The sequence below is a fragment of the Spermophilus citellus genome (genome assembly GCF_964194105.1).
Source record: "Spermophilus citellus genome assembly, chromosome: 3".
Classification (NCBI taxonomy): domain Eukaryota; kingdom Metazoa; phylum Chordata; class Mammalia; order Rodentia; family Sciuridae; genus Spermophilus; species Spermophilus citellus.
This window is the reverse complement of record NC_138184.1, coordinates 10221347-10246922: the sequence shown is the minus strand read 5'-3', so window position 1 is coordinate 10246922 and position 25576 is coordinate 10221347. Positions and strand designations below refer to the sequence as shown.

General features: G+C 53.3%; 2 protein-coding genes across 2 annotated transcripts in view; one reads left to right on the top strand and one right to left on the bottom strand.

Annotated features, from left to right (window-relative positions):
- Positions 1 to 373: 373 nt before the first annotated feature.
- On the top strand, positions 374 to 2728 carry LOC308645343 (deoxyribonuclease-2-alpha-like). Its single transcript, XM_081287386.1, has 6 exons — positions 374 to 642; positions 784 to 964; positions 1066 to 1144; positions 1341 to 1505; positions 1593 to 1790; positions 2185 to 2728. Exons 1-6 carry the CDS (start codon positions 548 to 550, stop codon positions 2523 to 2525), a joined length of 1059 nt encoding a protein of 352 aa, XP_081143512.1. The 5' UTR covers positions 374 to 547; the 3' UTR covers positions 2526 to 2728.
- A 310-nt stretch (positions 2729 to 3038) lies between these two features.
- Positions 3039 to 25576, bottom strand: part of LOC308644603 (microtubule-associated serine/threonine-protein kinase 1) — a gene marked incomplete at both ends in the record, with an annotated part of 23790 nt that continues 1252 nt past the window's right edge. The window contains 25 exons of the mRNA XM_081285969.1: positions 3039 to 4297; positions 4399 to 4586; positions 5759 to 5895; positions 5984 to 6106; positions 6375 to 6604; positions 6821 to 7027; positions 7351 to 7595; positions 7671 to 7843; positions 8617 to 8726; positions 9241 to 9363; positions 9530 to 9631; positions 9734 to 9899; positions 10036 to 10168; positions 10265 to 10403; positions 13349 to 13557; positions 13648 to 13730; positions 17918 to 17985; positions 18067 to 18199; positions 18285 to 18386; positions 19577 to 19786; positions 19961 to 20036; positions 20411 to 20571; positions 22551 to 22629; positions 24501 to 24576; positions 25037 to 25125. Coding sequence (XP_081142095.1) covers positions 3039 to 4297; positions 4399 to 4586; positions 5759 to 5895; positions 5984 to 6106; positions 6375 to 6604; positions 6821 to 7027; positions 7351 to 7595; positions 7671 to 7843; positions 8617 to 8726; positions 9241 to 9363; positions 9530 to 9631; positions 9734 to 9899; positions 10036 to 10168; positions 10265 to 10403; positions 13349 to 13557; positions 13648 to 13730; positions 17918 to 17985; positions 18067 to 18199; positions 18285 to 18386; positions 19577 to 19786; positions 19961 to 20036; positions 20411 to 20571; positions 22551 to 22629; positions 24501 to 24576; positions 25037 to 25125 — 4621 coding nt within the window. The remainder of the gene's footprint in view (positions 4298 to 4398; positions 4587 to 5758; positions 5896 to 5983; positions 6107 to 6374; positions 6605 to 6820; positions 7028 to 7350; positions 7596 to 7670; positions 7844 to 8616; positions 8727 to 9240; positions 9364 to 9529; positions 9632 to 9733; positions 9900 to 10035; positions 10169 to 10264; positions 10404 to 13348; positions 13558 to 13647; positions 13731 to 17917; positions 17986 to 18066; positions 18200 to 18284; positions 18387 to 19576; positions 19787 to 19960; positions 20037 to 20410; positions 20572 to 22550; positions 22630 to 24500; positions 24577 to 25036; positions 25126 to 25576) is intronic.

The window sequence follows — 25576 nt, the reverse complement described above, 5'->3', positions numbered from 1 at the left end:
TCCAAGGTGACTCAGCTAGCTGGGGGGGGGGGGGGGCTGAGAAAAGATGCAGAATGAAAACAGAGAAGAAGGGGAGTATCAGTCCCCTTAAGAGAACATAGGTGACAAGAGCTGGGCCTAACTTACAAGGCAAGAAAGTGGAGGAAACCCAAACTTGTGCCTGATTCAGATGCGGAAGCTAGAGAGGGTTCCAAAAGAAGAGTGGTCTGAGATTAGCCTCCCAGAGAGAAACCGGGGCGGGACTCCCACAGAGGCCCCGTCAGAGACGGCTCACCGGACCGCCCCGCCCTAAGGGGGCGTGGTGAGAGGTGGAGTCTGCGCAGCGGCTGGCCCTGTGGAGGGCGGGCCTGCGGGGAGGCGCCGCCTGGAGGGGAGCCCCGCCCTTGCAGGGGATGGGAGGCTGCCTTTCCAAATCACTGCCTTGGTTCTCAGAGGCGGAGTCTCCACCCTCGAGGTGTTTCCGCCCAAGTTTGGGGAAGTAAGGGCCTCTAGGAACTTGTGACCCGGTTCCCCCCTGTCTCAACCCAGATTCCTCAATTCCAGCCCCATGGCAGCGCTGAATCGGCTGCTGCTGGTCGCTCTGCTGTGGGTCCCTGCCGGGGCCCTGAGCTGCTATGGGGACTCGGGGCAGCCTGTGGACTGGTGAGCCAGCAGGCCACGGGGCTGGGAGGGGACAAGGTGCGGGAGAGCCGCCGGGAGCCTCTGGCGTTGCTGGGTGGTTCCATGAAGCATGGAGCTTCTTCTCTTTCCCTTCTCCTTTTCTGTGCCTTCCCCAACCTCCAGGTTCGTTGTCTACAAGCTGCCAGCCCACAGCCACCCTGGGGATGCGGTCTGGAGGGGAATGCGGTACAAATACTTGGACGAGAAATCAGGGGGTTGGCGCGACGGCGCGGGGTCCATCAACAGCTCCACAGGGGCCGTGGGCCGCAGCCTGCTGCCGCTGTATCGTGGCAACACTAGCCAGGTGAACGATGCTGTCCGAACCTGGGTGTGAGACTCTAGGAGAGGCCCCGCCTGGGGGGAACCTTTAGGTTACTCCTCTCTCCCCCCAACCCCCCATCCCAGCTGGCCTTCCTACTCTACAATGACCAGCCGCCTGACTCCAGCATGGTTCAGGACTCTTCCAGCCACGGGCATACGAAAGGTGAGTCCTGGTCTGGGAGCTAAGGAGGGGCCCTGTTTCCTTATGCATTTTTTCCTAAGCTAACATTTGACCTCATGGAGGGTGGGTATCTGTTCCCTGCCTACACTCTCTCTCCAAGACCCCATGCAAAATTCAGATAATCTTGCTTGAGGGGGAATACTTTGAGCAGTCCCCTGATCCCTTTCTTCTGGTTCAGGCGTCCTGCTCCTGGACCAAGAAGGGGGCTTTTGGCTGGTTCACAGCGTGCCACGTTTCCCTCCACCCACCTCCTCTGGTGCATACAGCTGGCCTCATAATGCTCAAACATATGGACAGACTCTCCTCTGTGTGTCTTTTCCCCTTTCCCAGTTCTCAGAGATTGGTGAGTAGAGTTAGCAAGGTAAGTCCAAATTCCCTGATCAAAAGTTGGAATGATCAGCCTCACGTTTCCTTCTTCCTTGTCCTCCAGGCGGGCAACTGACCTACACCTACCCCCTGGTCTATGACTTCAAGCTGGATGGTGTCATTGCCCAGAAACTCCCCATCCTGGAGAAAGTGGTCAGTGGCTCCCATGTTACCCAAGAACCCTGGAACAGCAGTGTAACACTGGTGACACAGGCAGGGACTGCTTTCCAGAGCTTTGCCAAATCTGGAAAGTTTGGAGATGGTAAGCCTTGAGGCTGGGGGTGGTGTGTTCTTTGTGGAAGGGCAATCTGGTGTAGCCACGGCTTAGAACAAACCAAGATCAGGTTTCTTTGGCAGCCATAATCACATGAGAGGTAAACAACCATCAGGGTTCAGATTTTGATTTCTGGCTGTGTGATGTGTGATTTCATCTGAGCCTGTTTTCTTGTCTGAAAATGGGAACACCGATGCCTACCTTAAAGCATGGTTGTGAATGAAGTGATGCACATAAAGTCTTTGGTAAGGGCCATTGATGTTAATGTTGTCATTCTTGCAGTTGATGAGAATTGACAATTGAGCCCAGAGACAGGGAGTGACCTAGGGAATCTCTAGCATTGGCCCTGCCCCTGGCCATGTCCTCTTTCTATTTTCTGCAGACTTGTATTCAGGCTGGTTGGCCGCAGCTCTTGGCAGCAACCTGCAGGTCCAGTTCTGGCCAAATTCTAGAGGCACCCTGCCCTCCAACTGTTCAGGGACCCAACACGTTCTGGATGTGACCCAGATAAGCTTCCCTGGACCAAGTGGACCAAGCTTCAATGCCACAGAGGACCACTCCAAATGGTGTGTGGCCCCAGAAGGGCCCTGGGCCTGTGTGAGTGACATGAATAGGAACCTCCGAGAAAAATATCGGGGTGGAGGCACACTGTGTGCCCAGCTGCCTGCCCTCTGGAAGGCCTTCCAGCCCCTGGTGAAAAACTGGACACACTGTATAGAATAGAGCAGAGTCAGCAGAACAAAAAACTAAGCCCAGAAGAACAAAGAACTAAGGCTTGGGAACAAGTTTGGATTTGAGTTTGAATCCCAGTTTAGCCCCCTCTTAATTGTGTGACCTCAATTATGTGCCTTAGTCTACAAATCTACAAAATGGAGATTGTAATACTCCACTCAGGATTGTTGAATAAAAGGAAATCCTTTGGATGATGCTATTGACTTTTTCTTCAGGTAGGCATTAGGACACAGATTAGACACCCCATCCTCTTCTCTTCCTAAGAGTCTGGATACAGCTGGTGCATAAGTGTGCTACTCAAAATTCACCTCCCCTTTCCATGGTAGCCAGGACCAGAGTTCCACCTCCAAACGGGCACAGGGGCATGGGGGCTGGCACGTGTGTCTCCCTTGCCAGGGGAGAAAGGGTGAGCCCCAGAGAGCTCACACAGCACAGACGCACTTTATTTATATGTGTACATATGTATAGGATGGCTGTACAGCACAGGACCAACGGCCTCCTTGGCTATGGACCTGGGGGTGCTGGGCTGGATGCCCCTTTTTTGGTCAGGCCTGCTGGAGGCACAGCTTCAACAGGGCACTGGGAAGTCGGCCCTACTTCAGGCTTGGTGCCTGGGACCAGGAGGGAAGTGGGTGGGGCTGGGGGCCCTGCACTGCTGGGCGCATTCTTGGTTGGGGCTAGCATGGGTGTCTGAGGGTCTGGGGAGAGCTTGGGGGAAGCCGGCTTGGAGCGAGTTCCGCTCAGCGTGGTCCGCTCCTCCACCACCTCCAGGACCCAGCGCTCCCGGCCCCGAGGGGCCTCCTGTGCAGAGGGCGCCTGGGAGGTGGGTTCCTGTAAGCCCTTGGAGTCCGTGCCTGGAGGCTGGGACGCCTCTGCCTTGACCCCCAGCCTCACTGGCTCTACCACAATGGGCACCAGGGGCGTGCCAGCCTCTCCTGAGCTACTTCGCCGGCCTGTCTCGTGTTCCTGCACAGGGCTCAGCGCCGCCTTGGCCACGGCCCTTGCCACCCCGCCCGCGCCGTCTTCCGTCTGAACGCTCTGGTGCCGCGTGCAGCCCGGGTCCCGCTCCAGGGTCCGGCCCCCGGGGGTTGTAGCACGGGGAGGAGTGCAGGCTTCAGCCCCGCCAGGGGACTCCTTCTCCTTGCTGGATATCGGTAGCCTGGGAGCACCATCGGGAAGCAACGGGTCCGCGCCCAAGCTCAGGGGCGACTCCTGGCGGCCCAGGCGACGGACGGCGACTTGACGGGTCGCTCCAGGACCCTCGATGGGAGGCGTCTCACCATCGGACTCTGCTAGGCTATGCAGCGCCAGCTCGCCGTGGAAGTCCTTGCGGAAGTCTGGGTGGCCCACCTCAAGGCTGTGTTTGCGCAGTGCGCCCTTCTTGTCGGCGCCCAGCGAGGCCCCCAGCTTCTCGGCTGACTGCACGCGCTTGAGGAGCGGCGAGCGCGGAGGCTCGGCACTCTTGGGGCGCGGACGTACGACGGGCGGCGATGAGTGCAGTTTGGCTGGGAAGCTCTGTGTGGTATGCGAGCTGCCTACCGTGTGGCCAGGCAGCGGAGGGGGCGACGCCTGCGTGGGAGACGGCGTGTGCGCCAGTGGCGACAAGGGGATGTTGCCAGCTGACTTGCATCGAGCAGAGCGGTACTGGCGATGGAGCTTCGGGGACAAGCCATGCAAAGTGCTGGGCCGGATGTGGTGCGAGGCCGACGACGCTGGCGAGTTGGGTGTGCTGGAGGCCGGCGAGCTACTCTGGGATGAGGCGCCTGCGTGCCAGGGAGATGCAGCGCTCAGTGAGCACCGCCACCAGTGGCCACTGATAAGCCAGTGCCTCTCTCCCCCCACCCCACGCAGGTGCAAAACTTACCTAGGTAGGCGGAGTCAGGCGTGGAGCGGTAACTGTGTGTGGGAGAGCGCGCTGGCAGCCCATGTGTGGGCGAACCCGGAAGACTGTCGCTGGACGACAGTGAGCGGTTCAGTGACGACAGAGAGCGGCTAGTGTGCAGCAGGTTGGACTGCTTGGTGATCTTCCGAAAGAGGGAGCTGCGCTTCTTGCTGGGAGAAAGGGAGGGAAACATCCAACCTGGATCAAACTTCAGATTCTTGGCCCCTCCCACTTCTGGGCTGCACAGCAGCTGCTGTAATCTCTCTGAGTTTCTAGTACTTCCTCTACAATCAAGGCAGAATTTCCCTGGTCTCAGTCCTGCCTGGCCACGCCCACTTTTGACCACGCCCACTCGTTGTTGGCCACTCCCAGTCCAAGCTAGAAACACCAATCCAAACAAAACCAACCTCTTCTGGATCCTCCCATATTCATAGCCCCACCCTCTCCTCCTACAACCCACCTATCAGGGTTAATTCACCTGATGCAGTCTAGTTTGGCTCCTCTCACTCAAATCCTCTCCTTAGTGTCCAGGCCAAATCCATTGATCAAAACAGCACTCTGGGGTCCTAAGGTGTAGTAGCTCAGTGGTAGAGCGCTTGCCTAGCATGTGAGGCCCTGGATTCGATCCCCAGTACCACGGAAAAACAAAAAACACCACTTCTATCCCCACCCACCTCACCCAGTTCCTTCAATCTTTGTATTTATAGCGCTGGGACTGGAACCCAGGGCCTTGCAGAATGGGCAAGCGCTCTACCAACTGAGTCAAATCCCCAGCCCTTCGCTCCTTCAATCTATAAAGAAATCATAGTCATGCCCTCCATAAGATCAGGGAAGGACCACATATACCACCATAGTCCCAGGAGATATATAGCCTAGTGTCACAGCTGTCTTGTTGTGTAAGTACATTCGTGGATGTTCACACAACAATGCAATCCCCTAAGGGAGCATTTATTAGAACGACTCCTGTCGTTTAGCCAACATAACTGTATTTCAGGTGGCTCAGTCTTGCCTGGTATGCTCGCTCCTGATAGAAATCTCTTAACCCAGCCTCTTTCTAAACACATCCAACAGAGCAGGACTATCTCCTGGACACACATGGCCACTTCTCCCTGCTCTCTCTGCTCCACATCTGAAGCACACCTGCCTACGACACATACCTCTCACCCAACCTGGCACTGCCTCCCTTCCTGGATTTCCCCCACTTTCCCAGCCCCTCTTACATTGTTGGTCCCCTTTGCTCTAGTCACCTGCCCATGCACTTCCCTTTGCCTGTCCTCACCTTGTCCCACCTCCTTAGCCCCTCCTACTGATCAAAGACTGGGCTATTTACAGCCCTGCCCACCTCTCCTGGCCCTCCTTGGCAGAGGGCCGCTTGTTCCTCCTGGCCATTTTGGCCTTGTAGCTGCTTCGCCTTGCGGGGCCAATTCGGATGGAGGTATTTTCAAAGGGTGTTGTGGTCACTGCCACCTTGTTGCCGCTCTAGGGGAGAAAGGGAAGGAATGATCTGCTGGAGAAGGCTCAGGTCTTCCTCACCCTCCACCCAGTGCAGGCCCCATCTTGCACTCACCTTAAGGATAAGCTCCACGACCTCAGGATGCACCATGCCATGCACAGGTTCCCCATTCACGTGGGTGATGAGGTCCCCGGCACAGAGGCCTGCCTCTTGGGCTGGGCCACCTTCCTCCACATGCTGGTGATGGGGAATCCCAAAAGGGCACGATTAACCGGAATAGTAATAAGAAAAGCTCCATAAGCTTATGTGCCAGACACCTGGCTCTACATGCACTATAGTCTTCATAACACCTTATGAAATAGTCATATTCTTCCCATTTTACAGATAAAGAAACTGAGGGTCAGAGAGGTAAGTTAAAGAGGGAGTCAAGGGGGATTCTTATCCAGAGGCCTTCTCTCTCCCCTCTCCTCACCCTTGGAAACAAATGTAACCCATAAGTGCTCACCCAAACAATATGGTGGACACTGTAGACATCTGAGTCACCCATGTAGACGCGGATGGCCCGTAGCGTGAAGCCATATTTTTTGCCTGATCGTTGGATGGTGATGGGGGAGCGGAGGCCACTGACAGCAGGTGAGTAGTCACGGCTGGGTGAGGAGTCCCGTGAGGATGGGTTGGAAGAGAGAGATCGTGGCGACATGGGACTAGCAAGGGGTGAGCTTCCATGTGGGTCCACTGCAGACATAGAACCATGGTCACAGGTCATGGCCAATTACCTACAGCTCTCCTAGTATTTGCTCCTCCCTCCTCCCTGTCAAAGTCCCAGAGCTGACTGTCATTGGTCCATCATGGAGCCAATCACTGTGGACAAGGAAAATGCAGTATTCTCATTGGCCTGTCCTGGCTCAAGTGGGAGTAGCCCCTCCCTTGATGGGTGGAACCCTGCATCACCTGCAGGAATCATGACAGACAAGGCTGTGGCTGAAGCTGACTTGATGACTTTGCCGCCTGTTCGAGAAGGCCGCTTTTCTACCGCAGGGTCCCCTGATAGCTGTTGGTGCCGTGCCCGGCGTAGAACCAGGTCATTGGTGGCCCTAGGGCCTGATGGGTCCCCATCCTTCAAGGGTGTGCAGAGGTCACCTGGGCGTGCACGCTCAGCTGCAACACAGAACAGGGGGGTTAGAGATCAGTCCAAGGCCAGGGACTTCTCACATGCTGTTCCCTGTGCCTGGAGTGCTCTTCCCACTTCTCCCCCCTGCTGGATTGTGATTTAACCGAGGTGGATAACATATACAGTCAGCACAGCTCCTGATACAGAGAAGTCCTCTGTTTCCGAGTCTGTCGCGTCAGTCCAAGCATAGTATCCGGTGTTCCTACTATTAATAAGCATTTCAGGATGGAGTATGACTAGTACTAGGCTCATTAAATGCTCAGTGTATCACCACTGGGGATTGGGGAAGGCAGCAGGAGAGGGGACTCACTGGCCTCAGGTTCCCCGGCGCTGGGAGTGCCTTCCCCTTGAGCCGCCTCTTTGGGGGCCCGCGCATCCAACGAGCCTGGGGGGTCGGAGCCGGGCCGAGGCCTGCGCAGCCGGGCCTCATCCTCATCCTCTTGGGGGGCGCTGAAGCGGCTGGGCTCCAGCAGCGCCGAGAATCGGCGACGCGCACCCAAGGGAGGACTGGCCTCCCCCTCCAGGAAACTGGCCTCAGACGCAGAGAAGCGCTTGCTGCGCGGAGGGGTCGTGGTCAGCGGAGACACGCCCCTATGCCCCGCCCCCAAACCCATCCATACCCCTGCTCACATCTCCGGAGAGCCCCCTCTCCAGGTCTTCTCACGGAGGGTCAGGCCGCCCAGCCCCTCCCGCTTGCCGGCCACCTTCTCGTCCTTGGCTCCTGGCTCCCGCTTGCTGCCCCCTGCGGCTGCTACAGGGGTCTTGGGCTCATGCTGCGACAGCTGTTCCATACTGCTATACACCTGCAAGGTGGGTAAGTGGTGGCGGGTCTGCCATCGCTCACAAGCCAATCAGCTTCCTGACACAGATGCGCCCAAACCACACTTCTCTTCCTGAGGGTCCCTGCCCAATTCCCTCCATATCTGACAATTGGGGCTGGGGTTGTGGCTCAGTGGTAGAGCGCTTGCCTAGCATATGTGAGGCCCTGGGGTTCGACTCTTAGCACCACATAAAAAACCAAATAAATAAAATATATTGTATCTGTCTACAACTTAAAAAAAACCACTTAAAAAAAATCCAACAATTCTTCAACTCAAGCCCTGCCCCACACAGTTTAGGTCTGCCTAGTTCTAGGTCCCGCCAAAGACCTCAACCATCTGCTCTCTGTCCAGCCAATCTACCCAAGCCACTACCCAATTCGTGGCTATCCTCAACCAGGCATCCCTCTCCAAGTTTCTCCTCAAAGCTAGACCTTGGTCATCCTCATCCCAATCCTAACTGGACCTGTTCAACTTAACCCTGCCCCACTGTGAACCTCATTCGCACCAACTGTCCTGGTTCTCTTCAGACTCCACTCAATGCCAACAACCCCTGTACGGCCCGTCCTGACTACCCCCAGGCCTCTCCACTCGCTCACTCCCACCTGCTAAGTAACCTCCCAATACTCAGGCCTTGGGCGCCTGGGGCCCTGCTTCCCACGGCCCCTCTAGGCCTCATCCACCTGTTTCCCCAACCCTAGTCCCGCAGCGCAGCTGGTCTCGCCCTCACCCCCTCATCAAGCCCAGCCTTGACCTACCTTGCTAAAGCGCGGGGAGCAGGAGGAGAACTGGCGGATCTCTACGGGCTCCTCCTCCGTCGTGTCATCTTCGTCATAGGAGTTCACGTGGTGGTACCTATCGGAGCGGGCTGGGGACGGGGGTGACTGTGGATACCGGTCCATTCCTCAGAGTTCCACCCAGGTTCTTGCCGGGCCTCCAGGTGAGGCCACGCCCCTGCCACATTCTCGAAGGGGTTCAGGCTCCGCCCCCATCCTGGGTCCCTTCTCCTTTCTGAGAGGCACCACTCCACCCCAGAGAGGCCACACCCCCAGATCCCACTTAGAGAGCTCTGCCCCCTGGCACCCTTCAGAACAGCCCAGGCCCCCTCCTTTTGATTCCTAGTCCGATCCTCTGACCCCAGCCCAACCTCAGAACTCACTCACCCCTGACGGGACTCCACCCCTACCCGCAACCACAGTTCTCACTGGTTCTTGAACTAGCCCCGCCCCGCGACAGGCCACACCCCTTCGGTGTTCCCATTGGCCACGCCGCCTCAACTTCAGATTTCTTATCCAGGTGTCTCTAGGTTTATCCCAGACCTTACTGAGGTCCTGTCTTGGGACCCATCCTCCACCCAGGCCCCATCTCCTGTTGCCACTCACTGTCGAAATAGCTGGTGTCATCTTCGGACTCTAGGTGGGGGATGAACTCAGCCTTCTGCCTCAGCAGCCCCGTCCAGTCCAGGTCTCGAAAGAAACTGTGTTGCTTCACCTCAAAGGCACCACCTGGGAGGCAAGGCACTCCAGCAGCGGCTGCTGGCCAACCCAGCTCTTCACCCATGTTCCACCCCAAGGCCACCCCAAGGCCATGATACAGCCGGGCCTGGCTTCCGGTGTCCTGTTCCTCAACAGGCCCTCAGGCCTCAGCTCTCCTGCACAACAGATCCCTTACCTGCCCCAAGCCGGACTAGAGGGTTGGTCTGCAGGAGACTGGATATCAGGAGCTGGGCGTCTGTGGGCAGGGCCTCATCCCCCTCAGGCCACAGGATGTCATCTGCAAAGGTAATTGGAGCTGAGAGATCGCTTTGGGAGCCCATGGGGCCCCCATCCTACCCATCTACTCGTGCCCCCACCTGCTCACTTAGGAGGCACATACCACTGATGACCTGTCCAAAGAGCTCTTCCGGTGTGTCCCCGAAGAAGGGCACGCAGCCCACCAGGAACTCGTAGAGAATGATCCCCATGGCCCACCAGTCCACTGGCTTGCCGTAGCCCTGACGCAGGATGACCTCGGGCGCGATGTACTCTGGGGTCCCACACACCTGGGGGCAGGCGGTCAGCCCGCGCCCTGGCCGCAGGAGTGGCCTCGAGGGAGAACTGTGCCTCCCGCCAGGCCCTGGGCCCCTGAGGTCCTGCTGGGTCACTCCACCCTCGGTGACCCCCACGCCCGCCACACACCTGTTTGTCCAAGAATTCCCGGGCATCCTTCTCGATGTGGCCTTCATACAGGTTGGTGGTGAGGCTCATGAGCCCCATCTTGGAGAGTCCGAAATCCGTGAGCTTGATGTGACCCATGGAGGTGATGAGGAGACTGCAAACACACATGGGGGGCTCAGAGGTGGCTGTCCACTTCACCCCTAGCCTCCCAAGGGCCAGGGAGGAAGGGCTGGGTGAGTTCAAAGCTCACTTGTCCGGCTTGAGGTCGCGGTGCACGATGCCGTAGTTGTGCAAATACTCTAGCGCCAGCACGGTCTCCGCGAAGTACATGCGGGCCATCTCCACAGGAAGCGCCCCGATATTCTTCAGCAGGGTGGCACAGTCGCCACCTGTGGGGCAGAGAATGGATGTGGGTGAAAATGCGGTACCCTGACCCAAATCCAAGGGCTAGACATGCACCACTGCATCAACGTTGTCCCACGATTCACTTTGCAGATAAGGAAACATGAACAACATTTCCAGTCCTTTTTAATTTAACTTTTGAGACAAGGTTTCACTGAGTTGCCCAGGCAGACCTTGAACTTGTGATCCTCCAGCCTCAGCCTCCTGAGCAGCTGGGATTACAGGAGGGTGTGCCACTGTGCCCAGCTTTTTTCCTTACAAGAGTTAGACTTCTCTCCAGGTGTATCACCTGGGTCAACTTGTAATGCAGGTTGTTCCAGGGAATAACCCTCAGAATTTTTGCTCTTTTTCTCACAAAGATTGCTAAACTCCTAAATGTAATCTGGGATCTGCTGACTTACAACCTTGCTCCCTCAGGGCCTGCAAAGAGAGCAGAGCCAAGAAATGAAGAGATTCCTGTTGGAATGGTGAGAGAACCTACACACGCGCACTGCAGAAGGTGCTGTTGATTTTAGATCACATGAACCAGCTAGGAGTGGTGGCACATGCCTGTCATTCCAGCCACTTGGGAGGAGGCAGGATAATCACAAGTTTGAGACCAAAAAGAATGTCACCTGAGTCAAATATATTTTCCTTCCTCCTCCTTCTTCTTCTTTTTTTTTTTTTGCTTGAGTTAGATTTAGCTGGGCTTCAGACACTGACAAATGAGACTTTGAAGGCAGGGTCCAGGAATCTGTATTTGACCACAACCCCAATATATATATATCTATATATATCTCAAACCCGGGGCACTTAACCACTGAGTCACACCTCCAGATTTTTTAAAAAATATTTTAGAGATAGGGTCTTGCTGAGTTACTTAGGGCCCTGCTAAGTTGCTAAAACTGGCTCTGAACTTGTGATCCTCCCGCCTCAGCCTCCTGAGCTGCTGAGATTACAGGAGTGCACCACTGTGCCCATCTCCAACTAATTCTTACACACAAATCTGCTGGGAACCACGGTGGGTTGATTTTAAATGATAATTTGGGCTGAGCCATGCTCAGGGGACCCTGAGTACACACCCCTCGGTGTGCTCAAGCCACCAGAGATCCCCACTGCAGCTGCTGCTCCACCTCCTCCTCCATGACCCGGGACTAGTGCAGCTGCCATTGCCCTGGTTTCCCTGCATCTGGCTGCCACTGAAGTCAAATAGATGTCCTTAAAACATAAGTCAGACCAGGTCAACTCTGCTTAAAACCCTGCGGTGGCTTCCTTTGCATTTGGAATGAGATCCAATGCCGCTCCAGGTGCCAAGGCCCTGCATGCCCAGCGCACCCCGCTCCCCACCAGGCCCCACTGGCCCCCTTGCTGCTGCTCCACACCCACACACTCTCTTTAGGAGATTTTGAGCCAAGAGATCACATTTCCTGGTGTAACCCAGGCCTCAAGAAGACCCCTGCCCACCCACATCTCCCTCACCTCCTTCAGCCTATGGTTCTCCTTCTATCCTCATCCAAAATTACCTTGTCTCCACAGACCAGAATGTGAGCTCCATGAGGGAGAGGTGTGTTTGTCTGTTGTCCCTCTGGGCCACCAGTGTCTTTCTAGCACAGCATATGCCAGAAGGGGGACAATGAGGACACTTGTTGAGTAACTGGATGGTGGACTAAGGCTTGGAAGTGACATAGCTCAGCCCTATGAGATGGTGTATTTGTCCTAATAAGCACACCATATATGTGTTCCAGGGGTGGCAGGGTTCCTACTGGGGTGAATACATGTGAATGGATGAATACACAGATGAAAAAATAATATATGTATTCATGATTGGATGAATGGATAAGTGGATTGATGGATGAACTGGTGGGTTAATGGAGGAAGCTGGCCAGCTAGACAGGATAGATAAATAAAGAGTAGAGCTATGATAGGTGATTGGTATGGTAGACAATAGATTAAGAATATAATAAAGAAATTGATGACAGATGATAGTAGAGAGATAAATGATAGATATAATAGAGATAGATATAATAGATATAGGATAGATAGATAAGATAATAGCCAGTGTAATGCAGAGATGGATGAAGAGATGGGAGCTAGAAGGGAAGTTTGGGTGAATAAATAAAAACATAAACAGTATATTGACAGATAGATGATGGGTTAATAAATATACATACAGGTACAGATGGAATGATAGGCGGTGAGTGAGGCGGTGAATAAACAGGTGACTGAATGGAGGGCTGGATATATAAAAAGATGGATGGGTGAATAATAAGCACAAAATCCAGAGCCTCCGTTCTATGGGCCTGGGTTAATAATGTATCCATATCGGTTCATTAATTGTAATAAATTTACCACATTCATACAAAAAGAAAGATATGCGGTCACAGGAGGAAGTAAAGGAGAAGTATGTGGGAATTCTGCACTTTCCAAAACATTTTCCTGTAAACCTAAAATTCTTCTCAAAAAGCAAAAAGTCTCAATTTAAATAAAGGTGGAAGGAGTAAACAAAATTATGAGTGGTCAACAGATGGGGTGTAGAATAAGTGAATGCATGAAGGCCAGGCAGGGTGGCACACTCCTGTGGTCCCAGCTACTCAGGAGCCTGAGGCAGGAGGATAATTTGAGCCCAGGTGTTCCTCCTGAGCAACACTGTGAGACCCCATCGCAAATAAACAAGCCAATCAGTGAATAGGTGCATGGATGTAGGGGTAGAGAAATGGAATGTAAATGACTAAATGGAAGGACTGGTGGATGGGTAAAGGACATGGGGTGGCAGTATCTATATTGATGAAATAAAAAGCACATCGATAAACCAGTAGATGATTGGACAAATAAATAAAGGTAATGAATGGACGGGTCATTGACAAGATGGATCAACAGGTGGACAGTGCGGTGATCGCGGGTCACACGCCCCCGGCAGCCCTCGCGAGCCCAGCAGCCCCGCAGGCAGCCACACCTTCCACGTATTCCATGACCATGCAGAGGTGGCGCCGCGTCTCGAAGGAGCAGAACATGCCGACCACAAAGGGGTTCTCGGCGAAGGTGAGGATGTCGCGCTCCACGAAGGCCTGCTGGATCTGGTTGCGCAGGATCAAGTTCTGCTTATTGATCTTCTTCATGGCGAAGCGCTGCCGCGTGTCGCGGTGTCGCACCAGGTAGACAGCCCTGCAGGGGGAGAGAGCGAGGACCGGCCGTCACCTCCGAAGACACCCGGCCTCCGCCACCCTTCCCCCGCCAGAGCCCCGGGTGGCTCACCCGTAGGCACCGTTGCTTATGAGCTTGATGGTATCGAAGTCACTCTCCCCGGGCGGTTTCTTGGCTTTGCTGCTGCTGCGGCCCTGCAGGGGAAAGCAGGAGGTCACCTTTGCCACCATCCTGACAGTGGGACTCCTTGTCATTACTGTTTTACAAATCGGGAAACTGGGCCACAGAGAGGGCGGGTGGGTCTGTCATCCAAGTGCCACAGTGAAGAATTAACCCAAGACTGGCTCTGGAGACCTGTCTGCAACTTCTTCCCTTAGGAAGAGCAGAACACCTGCAGAATTGGTTTAATAAGCCTGTAAGGGCTGGGCATCCGACTAGCAGACAGAGAGAAGGGTTGCGCAGGATCAAGTTCTGCTTATTGATCCCAGAATCAAGATCAAGAAGCCTAGGGATCCAAGAGGAGAATAGGCAAGGGATGGGAGGTAGAGTTAGAGCTTATAAGCTTAGGAAGGTTGCTTAACCTCTCTAAAATGGCAGAAAGGCAAATTCCAACTACCCCAGCAATGATACCACCATTCCATAGCTAGCAGATGAGATGGGGGAAAGAAGAAAACAAACAAACAAACAAAAAAAAAAAAACAGAACCAAAGATTAACAAACTACAGATCAACAGCCACAGATCAACAGAACTTTTACATCTCCATGTTGGGAGTGTAAAATAGCACAATGGGGGTGTTGTTCAGTGGTAGAGCACATGCTTAGCATACCTCAGGCCCTGGGTTCCACTCCCAGCACTACCAAAAGTAAATAAAAATAAAAGTTGTACAGCTGTTGGCCAAGGTGGTGCCTGCCAATTTGAGAAGCTGAGGCAGAGGGATCAAAAGTTTAATTTAGTGAGATGCTGTCTCAAAATATATATAGCTCAGGGGTAGAGTCCCACTGGGTTCAGGCCTTAGTACACACCCCCAAAAAAGTAAAGCTCCCCTGGAAGGTAATCTGGTATATATGAGAATTACAAATACTTGGTCTCCAATGCAGCAACTTCACTTCCGAATTTGTGCTACAGATGCTTATGCACATGTAAAAAACTGCTCATGGCCAGGCGCCGTGGTGCAAGCCTGTCATCCCAGCAGCTCGGGAAGCTGAGGCAGGAGGATCCCGGGTTCAAAGCTAGCCTCAGCAAAAGCGAGGCACTAAGCAACTCAATGAGACCCTGACTCTAAACAAAATACAAACTAGGGCTGGGGATGTGGCTCAGAGGTTGCATGCCTAAGATCAATCCCTGGCACACACACCCGCCTCCCCAAAAAAGCACATGTACTATCATGCTCATTGCAAGGCTGGAAATAATGCCTATGTTCATCTACAGGAAACTGGTTTAATAAACCTGTAAGGGCTGGGCCTGGTGGTAGAGGCCCGAAATCTCAGGCTAAGGCATGAGGATTGCAAGTTTAAGGCCAGAGTGGTCAATTTAGAGCCTGTGTCAAAATAAAGGGCAAGGGTGTAGCCTCAGGGGTAGAGCTCTTGCCTAGCATGTGTGAGGTCCTGGGTTCAATCCCTGGTATCACCACCAAAAAATATATATGTATCTTGTATGATTCTAATGATGTAGTCTAAAAATATCTGACCCAAAACTGACAGAATTACATGGAGAAACTGCTCAAAACAAGGATTTAGGGGCTGGGGATGTGGCTCAAGTGGTAGCGCACTTGCCTAGCATGCGTGAGGCACTGGGTTCGATTCTCAGCACCATATAGAAACAAAATAAATATATTGTGTTCACCTAAAACTAAAAAATAAATATTAAAAAAACCCAAGGATTTAACATATATTTCAGAAGCAGCAGGTGAATCAGGCAAAAAAGAAAAAAAAAGAAAGAAAGAAAAGAATAGGAAAGCCAGGTGCAGTGGCACATGCCTATACTCCTGGTACTCTGAAGGCCAAGGCAGGAGGATCCCAAGTTGAAGGCCAACTTGGGCAACTTAAAAAGACTCTGCCCCAAAATAAAATAAAGGCGAGTTGGGTGTGTTGCTCAGTGGTAGAGTGCTTGTGTAGCATGTGCGTGACCCTGGGTTCCATCCCCACTACTGCAAAAGTCAACCAAACCGGAAGTTCTGCCAATGCTCTGGTGGAACAGGCGGCGCTATGTGGGGGCTACCCTGTGCTCTGGGGTGCTTGCCCCTCAGCCATTTATGCTCCTGATCTGCAGTTTGGGCAGTTTTCACCACGCCAAGGTGCCACTCACACAAGGAGCTAGTCAATTTATTCAAAGCTTATGTAATAAGTTAAATGAAGAGTTACCATAGGAGCGAGCAATTTCACCTTTAGGTATGTGTCCAAAAGAACTGAAATCAGTTGTTCAAATGAATACTTGTGTCTACATATTCATGGTAGCACTACCCACAACAGCCAAAGGTCCAATGTCCTGTGAGATTGTAATGTCTGTGTGTGTGTGTTTTGTTTTTTTGTTTGTTGGTTTGTCCTGGGCTTGAACCCAGGGGTGCTTACCCACTGAGCCACATACCCAGGCCTTTTTACTGCCCCAAATAAACAAACAAACAAAAAAAAGAAAAAAAAAAGACAGGGTCCTGAGAACCTTCAGATGGCTGAAATGTCAGGTTCTGGAGAGCAGTGCCTCTAAAAAGGACATGGAAACTCGGTGTCCCTTTCCACATACCTCCTCCTGTTAGCTCTTCATTTGTATCCTTTATAATAAACTGGCAAACAGTGAGGATTCTCCTGAGGTCTCTGAGCCACTCAAGCAAATTAATCAAACCCAAGGAGGGTGTAGTAGGAACCCTGATTGACAGCCGGTCTGTCAGAGGCACAGGGAAAACCACTTGGAACTGGCATCAGGTGTCTAAAGGGGGGCAGGGGACCCTCAGCACTGAGCTTCCAACCCCTAGGATCTGATCTCTCTCCACGCAGACAATGTCAGAACTGAGTTAGTGACAGGACACCCAGCTGGCGTCCCTTGCTGCAGAATGGTTGCTTGATGGTGAAGAGAAACCCCTACACCTTTAGGTCACAGGAGTCACCCGTGTTAATTGTGGTGTAAGAGTAGGCACGCCTGTCATCCCAGCAGCTTGGGAGGCTGAGGCAGGAGGATCCAAAGTTCAAAGCCAGCCTCAGCAACTTAGCAAGTCCCTAAGCAACTCAGCAAGCCCCGATCTCAAAAAAAAAAAAAAAAAAAAAAAAAAAAAATTTAAAAAGAAGGGCTGGGGATGTGGCTTAGTGGTTAAGCACCCCTAAATTTAATCCCTGATACAAAAAATAAAATAAAATAAAATTTAAATCCTGAAACATTATGCTAACTGAAATAAGTCAGACACAAAAGGCCACAGAATGAATTATTCCATTCCTATGAAATATCCAGAATGGGCAAATCCATAAATTTAGAAAGTGTATCAGCAGTTGCCAGAGCTGGAGGAAGACAAGAATGAAGGCTAACTGCTTCATGGGTGTAATGCTTCTTTTTGGGGTTATAAGAAAGTTCTGGAACTAGACACATGTAATGGCTTACAAAATTATAAATGTACTAACTGCCACTGAATCCTCCATTCTAAAGTGGTTGGGGATGCAGTTCAGTGGCAGAATGAGCCCGTAACATGCATGAGGCCCTGGGTTCCAACCCCAGCACCACCAAAAAATTAAAAAAATAAAAAATAAACAAAATGGAAAAAATGGTGCATTTTGCTAGGCATAGGGGCGGAGGCCGCGTTCCCAGCCACACAGGAGGCTGGGGCTGGGGCTGGGGCGGGAGGATCGCTGCAGCCTTGGAATCAGGGTCAGCCTGGGCAGCACAGTGAAACTCTGTCTCAGAAAGAAAAAGGTAAATTTTATGCTATGTGTATTTTATGGTGATAAAAGGCCCATGGTGGGGGGTGTTGTGGCTCAGGGGTAGAGTGCTGGCCTAGCTGGCCTGTGCCTGCGAGGCCCTGGGCTCAGTCCTCAGCACCACATAAAAACAAATAAAGGTATTGCGTCCAGCTGCAACTAAAAAAAAAAAAAAAAAAAAAAAAAAAAAAAAAAGGCCCGTGGGGCAGGGGCGTGGTTCAGGGACAGAGCACCCAGGGTGCAGGTGGCCCTGGGTTGCATCCCCAGCACTTCCTCTGACCAAAATAAAATAAAAATTATTTTTTAAAGTAAAGAAAAGAAAAAGGGCAAAAAGCTCATGGAGGAAGAGCCATCTCAATGCCATCCTACAGGTGGGGAAACTGAGGCCCGCGGTGGTGAGGGTCGTGGTCCCACGAGACCCCAGAGGTCCAGCCAGTCCGCAGGCAGAGAACGGGCAGGAAGCCCGGGGCAGGCGGGGGCCTACCTCGGAGAGCTCGTCCTGCTCTGGGGTGTTGGAGCCCCCGCTGTCCTGCTCCTCCAGGTGGACCACGTCTAGGGACAAGGGAGAGTGAGGCTGGGCAACGGGAGGCCAGGCCTGCTTGGCCACCGCGCCCGGGGCCCTCCCACCAGCACCTGGGAAGGGGTCGCGGGTGAGGCCCAGCTGGCGGATGATGTAGCGGGGGATGTCCGTCTTGACGAGGTGACCCTCCTTGGCGTGTCCCTCGGCTGCCTCCAGCAGATGGTAGAACTCCTCTGGGTTGAATTCCTGGGGAAGAACCGGGCGGGCTCGCGGTGGCTTCCTAGAGTCCCCACCCCAGCAGCGCCCCCTGCCCACCGGCCAGCCCCCTCACCAGGCACTCCAGCAGCCGCGCAGGGCGCGAGATGATAATGAGCAATTTCTTCACCAGCTGAGTGACAAAGGCCACCTCCAAGCTCTCGGAGCGTTCATAGGCCTGAGGTGGGGGACAGAAGGGATTGGGACTCACAGGCACCCTGCTTCAGCCAGGTGCCTTTCCCAGCCCCACAGGGTGAGAAAACTGAGGCCCAGGCTACACAATAAAAATGATAACAATTATGATAACAATAATATTAATGATTATAGAAAGCACTGCCCTAAAACCTTGACTCATTCATCTTCGGAACAGTCCTATAGCTGAGTGTGGTGGTACATGCCTGTACGGTTACTCAGGAGGCTGAGGAAGGAGAATCAAAAGTTTGAGGCCAACCTCAGCAACTTAAAGAGACCCTGTCTTAAAATAAAAAATAAAGAAGGGGCTGGAGGTACAGTTCAGTGGTAGACCATGTACTTAGCATGCACCCCCAGTACCAGGAAAGAATGTGTAAACTCCCTTTTTTATAGAAGCACTGAGGCACCGAGTGGTTAAGTAGTGGGGCAAAAACTGCACAGCAAGTTAGTGATGAGCTGAATGTGAACCTAGATGGTCCAGAATTTGTGCTCTCAAATCTGTGGACATAGTGGCAGCAGATGGATTGAACCTCAGTTCTGACACCTAAGTGGTTAATGCTACCCTTCAGGACTGAAATTTCCCAGACTGTCTTCCCACCTCGGACCTGTTCCCTCTGCTCAGCACACATTCCCTCTATCTCTTCTTATAGCTGCCACTTATTATTCTTGTCCCAATTTCAATCTCACATCCCCAGGGAGGCCTCCCTGACACTTCGTCCAGCTGTTCCCTTCTGTTCCATTCATAGCTCTATGCGTCAGGTGACATCATCACATTGCTTGATCTGTTTATTTCCTGTGCATCTCCAGCACCAGGATTTCGGTGGGGGAGGGGGTGGAATGTCTATCTACTGTGTTTCCAAAGCTCCAGCACACGGTATGGGTGTTCAACAAATGCTATCCGTGATCATCCACGGGGCATTATTTAACCGACACACTGATTAAGTATCTACTGTGTGCTGAGCAGTTGAGTCAAGACCTGAAGGAGGTGAGGAAGGTTAAATTCCCGCATCCTGCATCAGACCTAGGGTGGGACCACGTCCTTTTCTTCTATTCCGGAATCCTCAGCTCCTCACCAGCGCCTGGCAGGTGGTAGGGACTCCCTGAATGGGGCGGGGCATCGGGCCTGATCTGAGTTCAGAGCCTGAGATGGTGGGGCCGGCCTCCGCGCACACTCACGTCCTGCAGCAGCTTCTCCAGGTTCTCCTGCAATTCATAGAAGTAGACGGTAGTGATAAGACCATCGCGGGACTTGGTCAGGCAGTCCCGGGCCAACTCGATGATCTGGTGGTGGATGAAGCTGAGCACACCGTCGGCCAGCGGCAGCACGCTGTCAGGTTCGTAGGCGCGGGTAAAGTCGCGCAGCTTTTCTTCCATCTGCGCGGTGGCCTGCGGGAGGGACCAAGACAGGGCGGAGGTCCCATTGCGAGGCAAAGCCCTGAGGCTGTCGCCGCCGAGACTGTGCTGCGCGCGGGGGCCACCAGGGGGCGCGCGGAGTCAAGGCGAGCGAGCGAGTGCCCCCGCGGGCCCGCCTCCCCTTGGCCTCCCAGTGCCCGGTCTCACCTTGGGGAACCGCTCCTTATAGACATGGTTCATCATCACGATTTCGTTATCGTAGGAGGAGGGGGAGCGGCCGGGGCTGTGGGGAGAAAAGCCCATTCTGTTTATCCCCCTGCCTCTGAGCCAGTCCTAGATCCACTTTATTTTTACTGTATTTTAAATATTTTTTGGAACTGGGGATTGAACCCAGGGGCACTCTACCACTGAGCCACATTCCCAGCCTTTTTAAAAAATATTTTACTTTGCCACAGGGTCTCGTTAAGTTGCTTTGGGCCTTGCTAAATTGCTGAGGCTGGCCTCGAACTTGCGATCCTTCTGCCTCAGCCTACCAAATCGCTGGGATGATAAGCATGCCCCACCGCGCCCAGCCCTAGGTCCACTTTATTTTCTGGGGACCTGGGTCCCTCAATGCACAAGTCCCCAGATCGCCAGCTTGGGGGGGTGCCTTCCTACCTGAGGCTCCGCGATCGGGGTCGCACGGCCGGGGAGCGGCGGCCCCCATCCTCGTCGGTGATGCTCTCAGTGCTGCCGAAGTGTTTGGACAGGAAGTGGAGCTCGTCCACGGTGGGCTGGTAGGGGAGCTGGTGCAGGCGCTCCTGGGAGGAGCAGGAGGACTAGGGGGAAGGGTGGGGTCGGGATCAGTCACTGGAGCAACCACAGTGGGCTAAGACTCGAGGGGAGGATGAGCCACTAGACAAGGCCAGGTTCACCATAGATCCTGACCCTGGCCTTATGGTTTACGATCCTTAGACCCCAGGGACCTGGCTGGGACTCCTGGCAACAGTCAGGTGAACAGAGACAGATGAGGCCACTGGCAGAGACATGGAAATGGCTCCCACCTGAGTCCTCCCCTCTAGATCACAAGATCCTGCCCCATCTGGCCCTGTTTCCGGCCACTGCCCCCTCCCACTCTCCCCCTTGCTTGCTCTGCTCCTGTCATACTGACCTCCTTGATCCTTAAGCAAGCCAGGCAGGCTCTTGCTTTAGGGACTCTGCACTGGCTGTCCAAGCGTCTGGAACATAGCTGCTCGACTCACACCTTCCCCTCCACATCTTTGCCTTAATGCCGTCCTATCCCGTGTTTACCGCTTTATCCCCTGACACACTACACCCTTATTATTTATTTGTTACTGCTGTCTATTCCTCAAGAACAGGGATTTGGCCCTATTTGGTCCCTGGTGGACAGGGCCTGGCATCAACTGGGACAGACCCACAATCACCATTGGGGACACACAAGGACATCCATATGATTTGGCCTGCATTCAGAATAGGCTTTTTAAATTTTTTTTTAGTTGTAGATATCAATATCTTTTTTTATTTGTGAACCTGGTGCCTCATACATGCGAGGCAAGTGCTCTACCACTGAGCTTCAGCCCCAGCCCTCAGAATAGGCTTTTTAAATTTCACATCACCCACTCCCTGCTTAAAACTCCTCATATCTAGCAGGGTGTAGTGGTACCTGCCTGTAATTCCAGATACCTGGGAGGCTAAGGCAGGAGGATTGCAAGTTAAAGGCCAGCCTCAGCAATTTAGTGAGACCCTAAGCAACTTAGCAAGACCCTGTCTCAAAAAATTTTTTTTGTTAAGGGTTAGGGATATAGCTCAATTGTACAGCAGGCCCTGTGTTCAATCCCTAGTTTCAGGGGAAAAAAAAAAAAACTTATCCACATCTATTTTTATAAAATAGGGGCTGGGTATGTCACTCAGTGGTAGAGAACATGCTTAGCACATTCCATGGAACCCATGTTCCTGGGTTCTGTCTCCAATTCCACACATATAACAAAGGCATACTATCTGTGAACTACTAAGTGACAATTTTAGGTTGTTCAAACTGAAATTTTAATACAACTTAATATGAAGCAATATAGTTGTTCTAGAGTTTCTCCATTGGATTTAGAATAAAATCCACCTCCGTGTTCTGGTCCCAGAAAGATTGAGGTCTCTGCCTGCATCACCTCTCTTTCTTCTTCTCCAACCCAGCGCTCCACACAAGGCTATTTTCAACTTTCCAAATACAGCAAGTTTTCTGTGGCCTCTGGGGTCGGCACAGCTGTCCCCCTTCCTGGAACAGCCTTCTCCCTCTCTTCCACCTGCCAAACTCAAGCTGACACTTTGTCTTGGCTTCAATGCCACCTCTTCCAGGAAGTCTTCCATGAAGCTCCCCCAAGCTGAGTCACATGCCCCCCCACCAAATGACAGTCACATGATCTTTGTCCGCTCAACAGCATACCAGAGACAGGAGTAGGAAAGGGGGCAGATGGAGAGGATTTTGAGGGATTGGGAGTGGGGAAAAGCAAATGGGTTCTGGGCAAAACCTGTGGCCTGGCTGCAGCTGGCTGCAGGCACCTGGGCAAGTGGCTTAACACTGAGAGTTTGAGCCTCACCATCTACAAATGAGTTGGAGCTGAGTAGAACTCCCAGGAAGATGCGCCGGGGCAGAGACCAGGGCTTTCATGGTGGGGACTGCAACTCTCTAATAGATGGACAAGTGGACACCCGTGACGAACAGAAAGTGCAGCCTGGGGCTGGCCTGGGCGGCAGGCTACAGGTGGAAGGGCCCCTCACCCCGCAGCCACTGCACCACCACACTCACCGAGACGGTGGAGCTGGGTGTGTTGGTGCCATAGCCAGATGAAGGGAGCGAGGCCAGTGACCAGCGACGTCCATCCGCCCTGGAACCCAACCGAGGTGCTCAGAGGCCACCAGGCCCCATAGGTCCCCCATTCCTTGAGGAGTGGGAGAAGCCACTAGCTATGGCCAGGGCAGGGGTGTGGGACTCTAACTGGACTCTGTGACTACTGACAGCACTCGGAGTTAAGGGAGCCACGAGGTGGTCTTCTGGCCATGCAACTGCGTCTTCTCAGAAGCTCCCGTCTCCTCTGTCCCTCCTCGTGATCCTCCCCACTCCAAACAAGCCCTCCAGAGGGGACATCAGGCAGACTGGAAAAGCCCACCTAAGGAAGTCAAGCTCCAGGATCTCAGAAGTCCGCCTCTAGGGAAGCTCCTCCCTGAAAGGCAGAGCCTCTACCTTCTCAGAGGAGAAGGCCCTCCCCACACACAGCCTCACTCCCAAGCTCTGCACTCTCTGAACATGCACAGGGACTCCCACCACACCCTCAAGTGTTAGTGTGACTACTGTGGTCAAGTTCATGGACTTACAGTCAGTCATTCTTACTTCACACCACACACACACAAGTGCACACACACGGTCCTCAGCACCTCCTCACCTACATTCATCATCCTACATATGGACCCAAATACACATGCAAGCACAGACATTCACTCATATACACTTGCAGAGACCCAAGACACACTCACACATACACATCAGCTCACACATACTGTACATTTGCACATTCACGCAGAAGCACATCTAAGACTGTCTTAGTGCAACACATTTAAACTCACACAGCTGCATGCTCACACACACAGATGCACGTTTCCATAGATACATGCAGGCGGCGCGTGCCCCTCACATCTATGTGCTTGCTCACACACGCATTCACACTCCCAGTTCATATACTCTCCTGGAGACACTCGGGGGGTGCACCTCCACACAGTCACACACAAGTTCACACACACGGATGCACATACCCAGGGAGGCATGTGTGGGCCCATGCGTCCTCACACACACACTTGCACACAGCCACACAGATGGCACAGTCAATGGACACACACTCCCATATTCCTTCCTCCCCACATGCCCTGGCTCAGCCCACCCACCATCCAGATGAGCATAGCAGGACAATCCTAGAGCTTGGTCCTGGCTCCCTATTGCCCCCACTTAAATTCCATCTCTCCCGTCCCCACCATCCCTGTGACACCTGCCCCAGACTTCATCAGTTTTTGCAATACTCCCCGTTCTCTGCCCACCCCACTCAATACTAAAAGTAGAAAGGTGTCATTCACCTCGAATGTGTAGCTCCTAGCACATGCTGGTGTTCAGACACCGTTTCTTAGAATGCATAAAGTTCAAAGAAAATGAGACCCGCCCCGACTGCTGGTGACTCCCCAAAACTTTCTCCAAAAAAGATGACCTTCTCTACCTCCCCCCAAAAATTCATTTAAGGTTGCAACACAGGCCCTCAGAAAACCTCCCAGGGAAACCTGAGTCCTCGCGTTGGGACCTGGAGAAATGGCCGGCCATAGCCACCCTCCCCCACCTCAGAGACCAACTCCCTCCAAGGGCATCACGCAGTCTGCGCTTGCGCACCTGGTCTCAGCTACCCTGTCCTGTTGCTATGGAAACAGCCGGCCAGGAGCCGGGCTGGGGAGGAGACCCTGGGCCCAGAGCGCGCACGCGCTCTCACGCTGAAGCAAAGAAGGCCCGGCACCCTTTCCCATTCAGGATCCGCGATTGGCCCCGCCCTTTAATAGGCCCCGCCCCTCAGTCTGGGCGCTCCTTTCCGCTGGGACCTTGGGGCACTCCACTGGTCCCCTCAGGCCCCAGATCGGGTAAATTAGGAGGAGAACAGATGGCGACGCAGACAGTGGGTGGAAAGGGCCCTGACAGGGTTCTGGGACCCTCAAGGGAGGGACTCACCTTCGGGAGGAGGCAAATGAGAAATGGGCGGGGGTATTGGGAGAGAAGTTGCGGGGACTGTCCAGGGGGCTGCTACCTGTGGTGGAAAGAGAGGATGTTTTTGGCTTGAGGTGTGGGGCGATTCCCATCTGGCCATCTAATAACCAAAGAGGGTTGCAAACAGCAGTCCATCTCCTTTAGTCTTGTCCCACCCATGTATGGTAGGCCACACCCCTTTGATTGTGGCCCCGCCTCCCCAAACATTTTTAGGTGGAAGGTTTAGTTTTAACCTTCATCTGAGATGACCCCGCCCTTTAGCTATGGCTCCTCCTTTCATCTCTACCCGCTTTCCAATCCAGCTTCTCCTGAGCCTCTGCCCACCCATGCCCTTCACTCCACCGACTGACCACGCCATTACAAGGATAGCCCTGCCCCTTGTTCAATCCGAGTCCTCCTCTTTCCAGACAGCCCCTGCCTGCGGTATGGCCATGCCCCCGAAACTAGGTCTCCTATAATCTGGTCCACCACACCCATCAAAACTGCACCACTTGTCTCACCCAAGTGGCCCGGCAGTGGGGAGTGGGGTCGAGGCAGCGTAGGTGAAGTGCTGGTCAAGATGAGGCTTTTCCGGTTACTGGTGCGGCAGCTGTGCAGAAGGTGAGGGTGGGGGGCCAGGACAGAATGCAACCCACTGAGTTCCTGCCCATCCAGCCACCCTCCCATCTCAGATCCTCACTTCTCTCCCATCCAGGTGTGTTTGAAGGCGCCCCGGGAGGACTTCTTGGAAGAGGAGGCAATGGAAGCCTCTGCAGTACCATGTGTGGCAGGGGAAGCACGTGAAACCTACTTGAGACACTCCCAGTGTAGATTATGTGTGACCCTCTGGAACCCAGTGTCAATTACAGTGTGACAGTCATGGTGATACCACTGATGATCCTGGGTGTGTGTCCTTGGCTCTGTGCTTGACATTCAAGTGTGTATCCATGTGTGGCATCCACTGTATGAGTTCAACATTGTGTGACACTGTGTGCATCCAAGAGTGACATCATGTGTAACCCAGTTGTGCTTTGGGGGTCTATGTGAGACAGTATGAACTT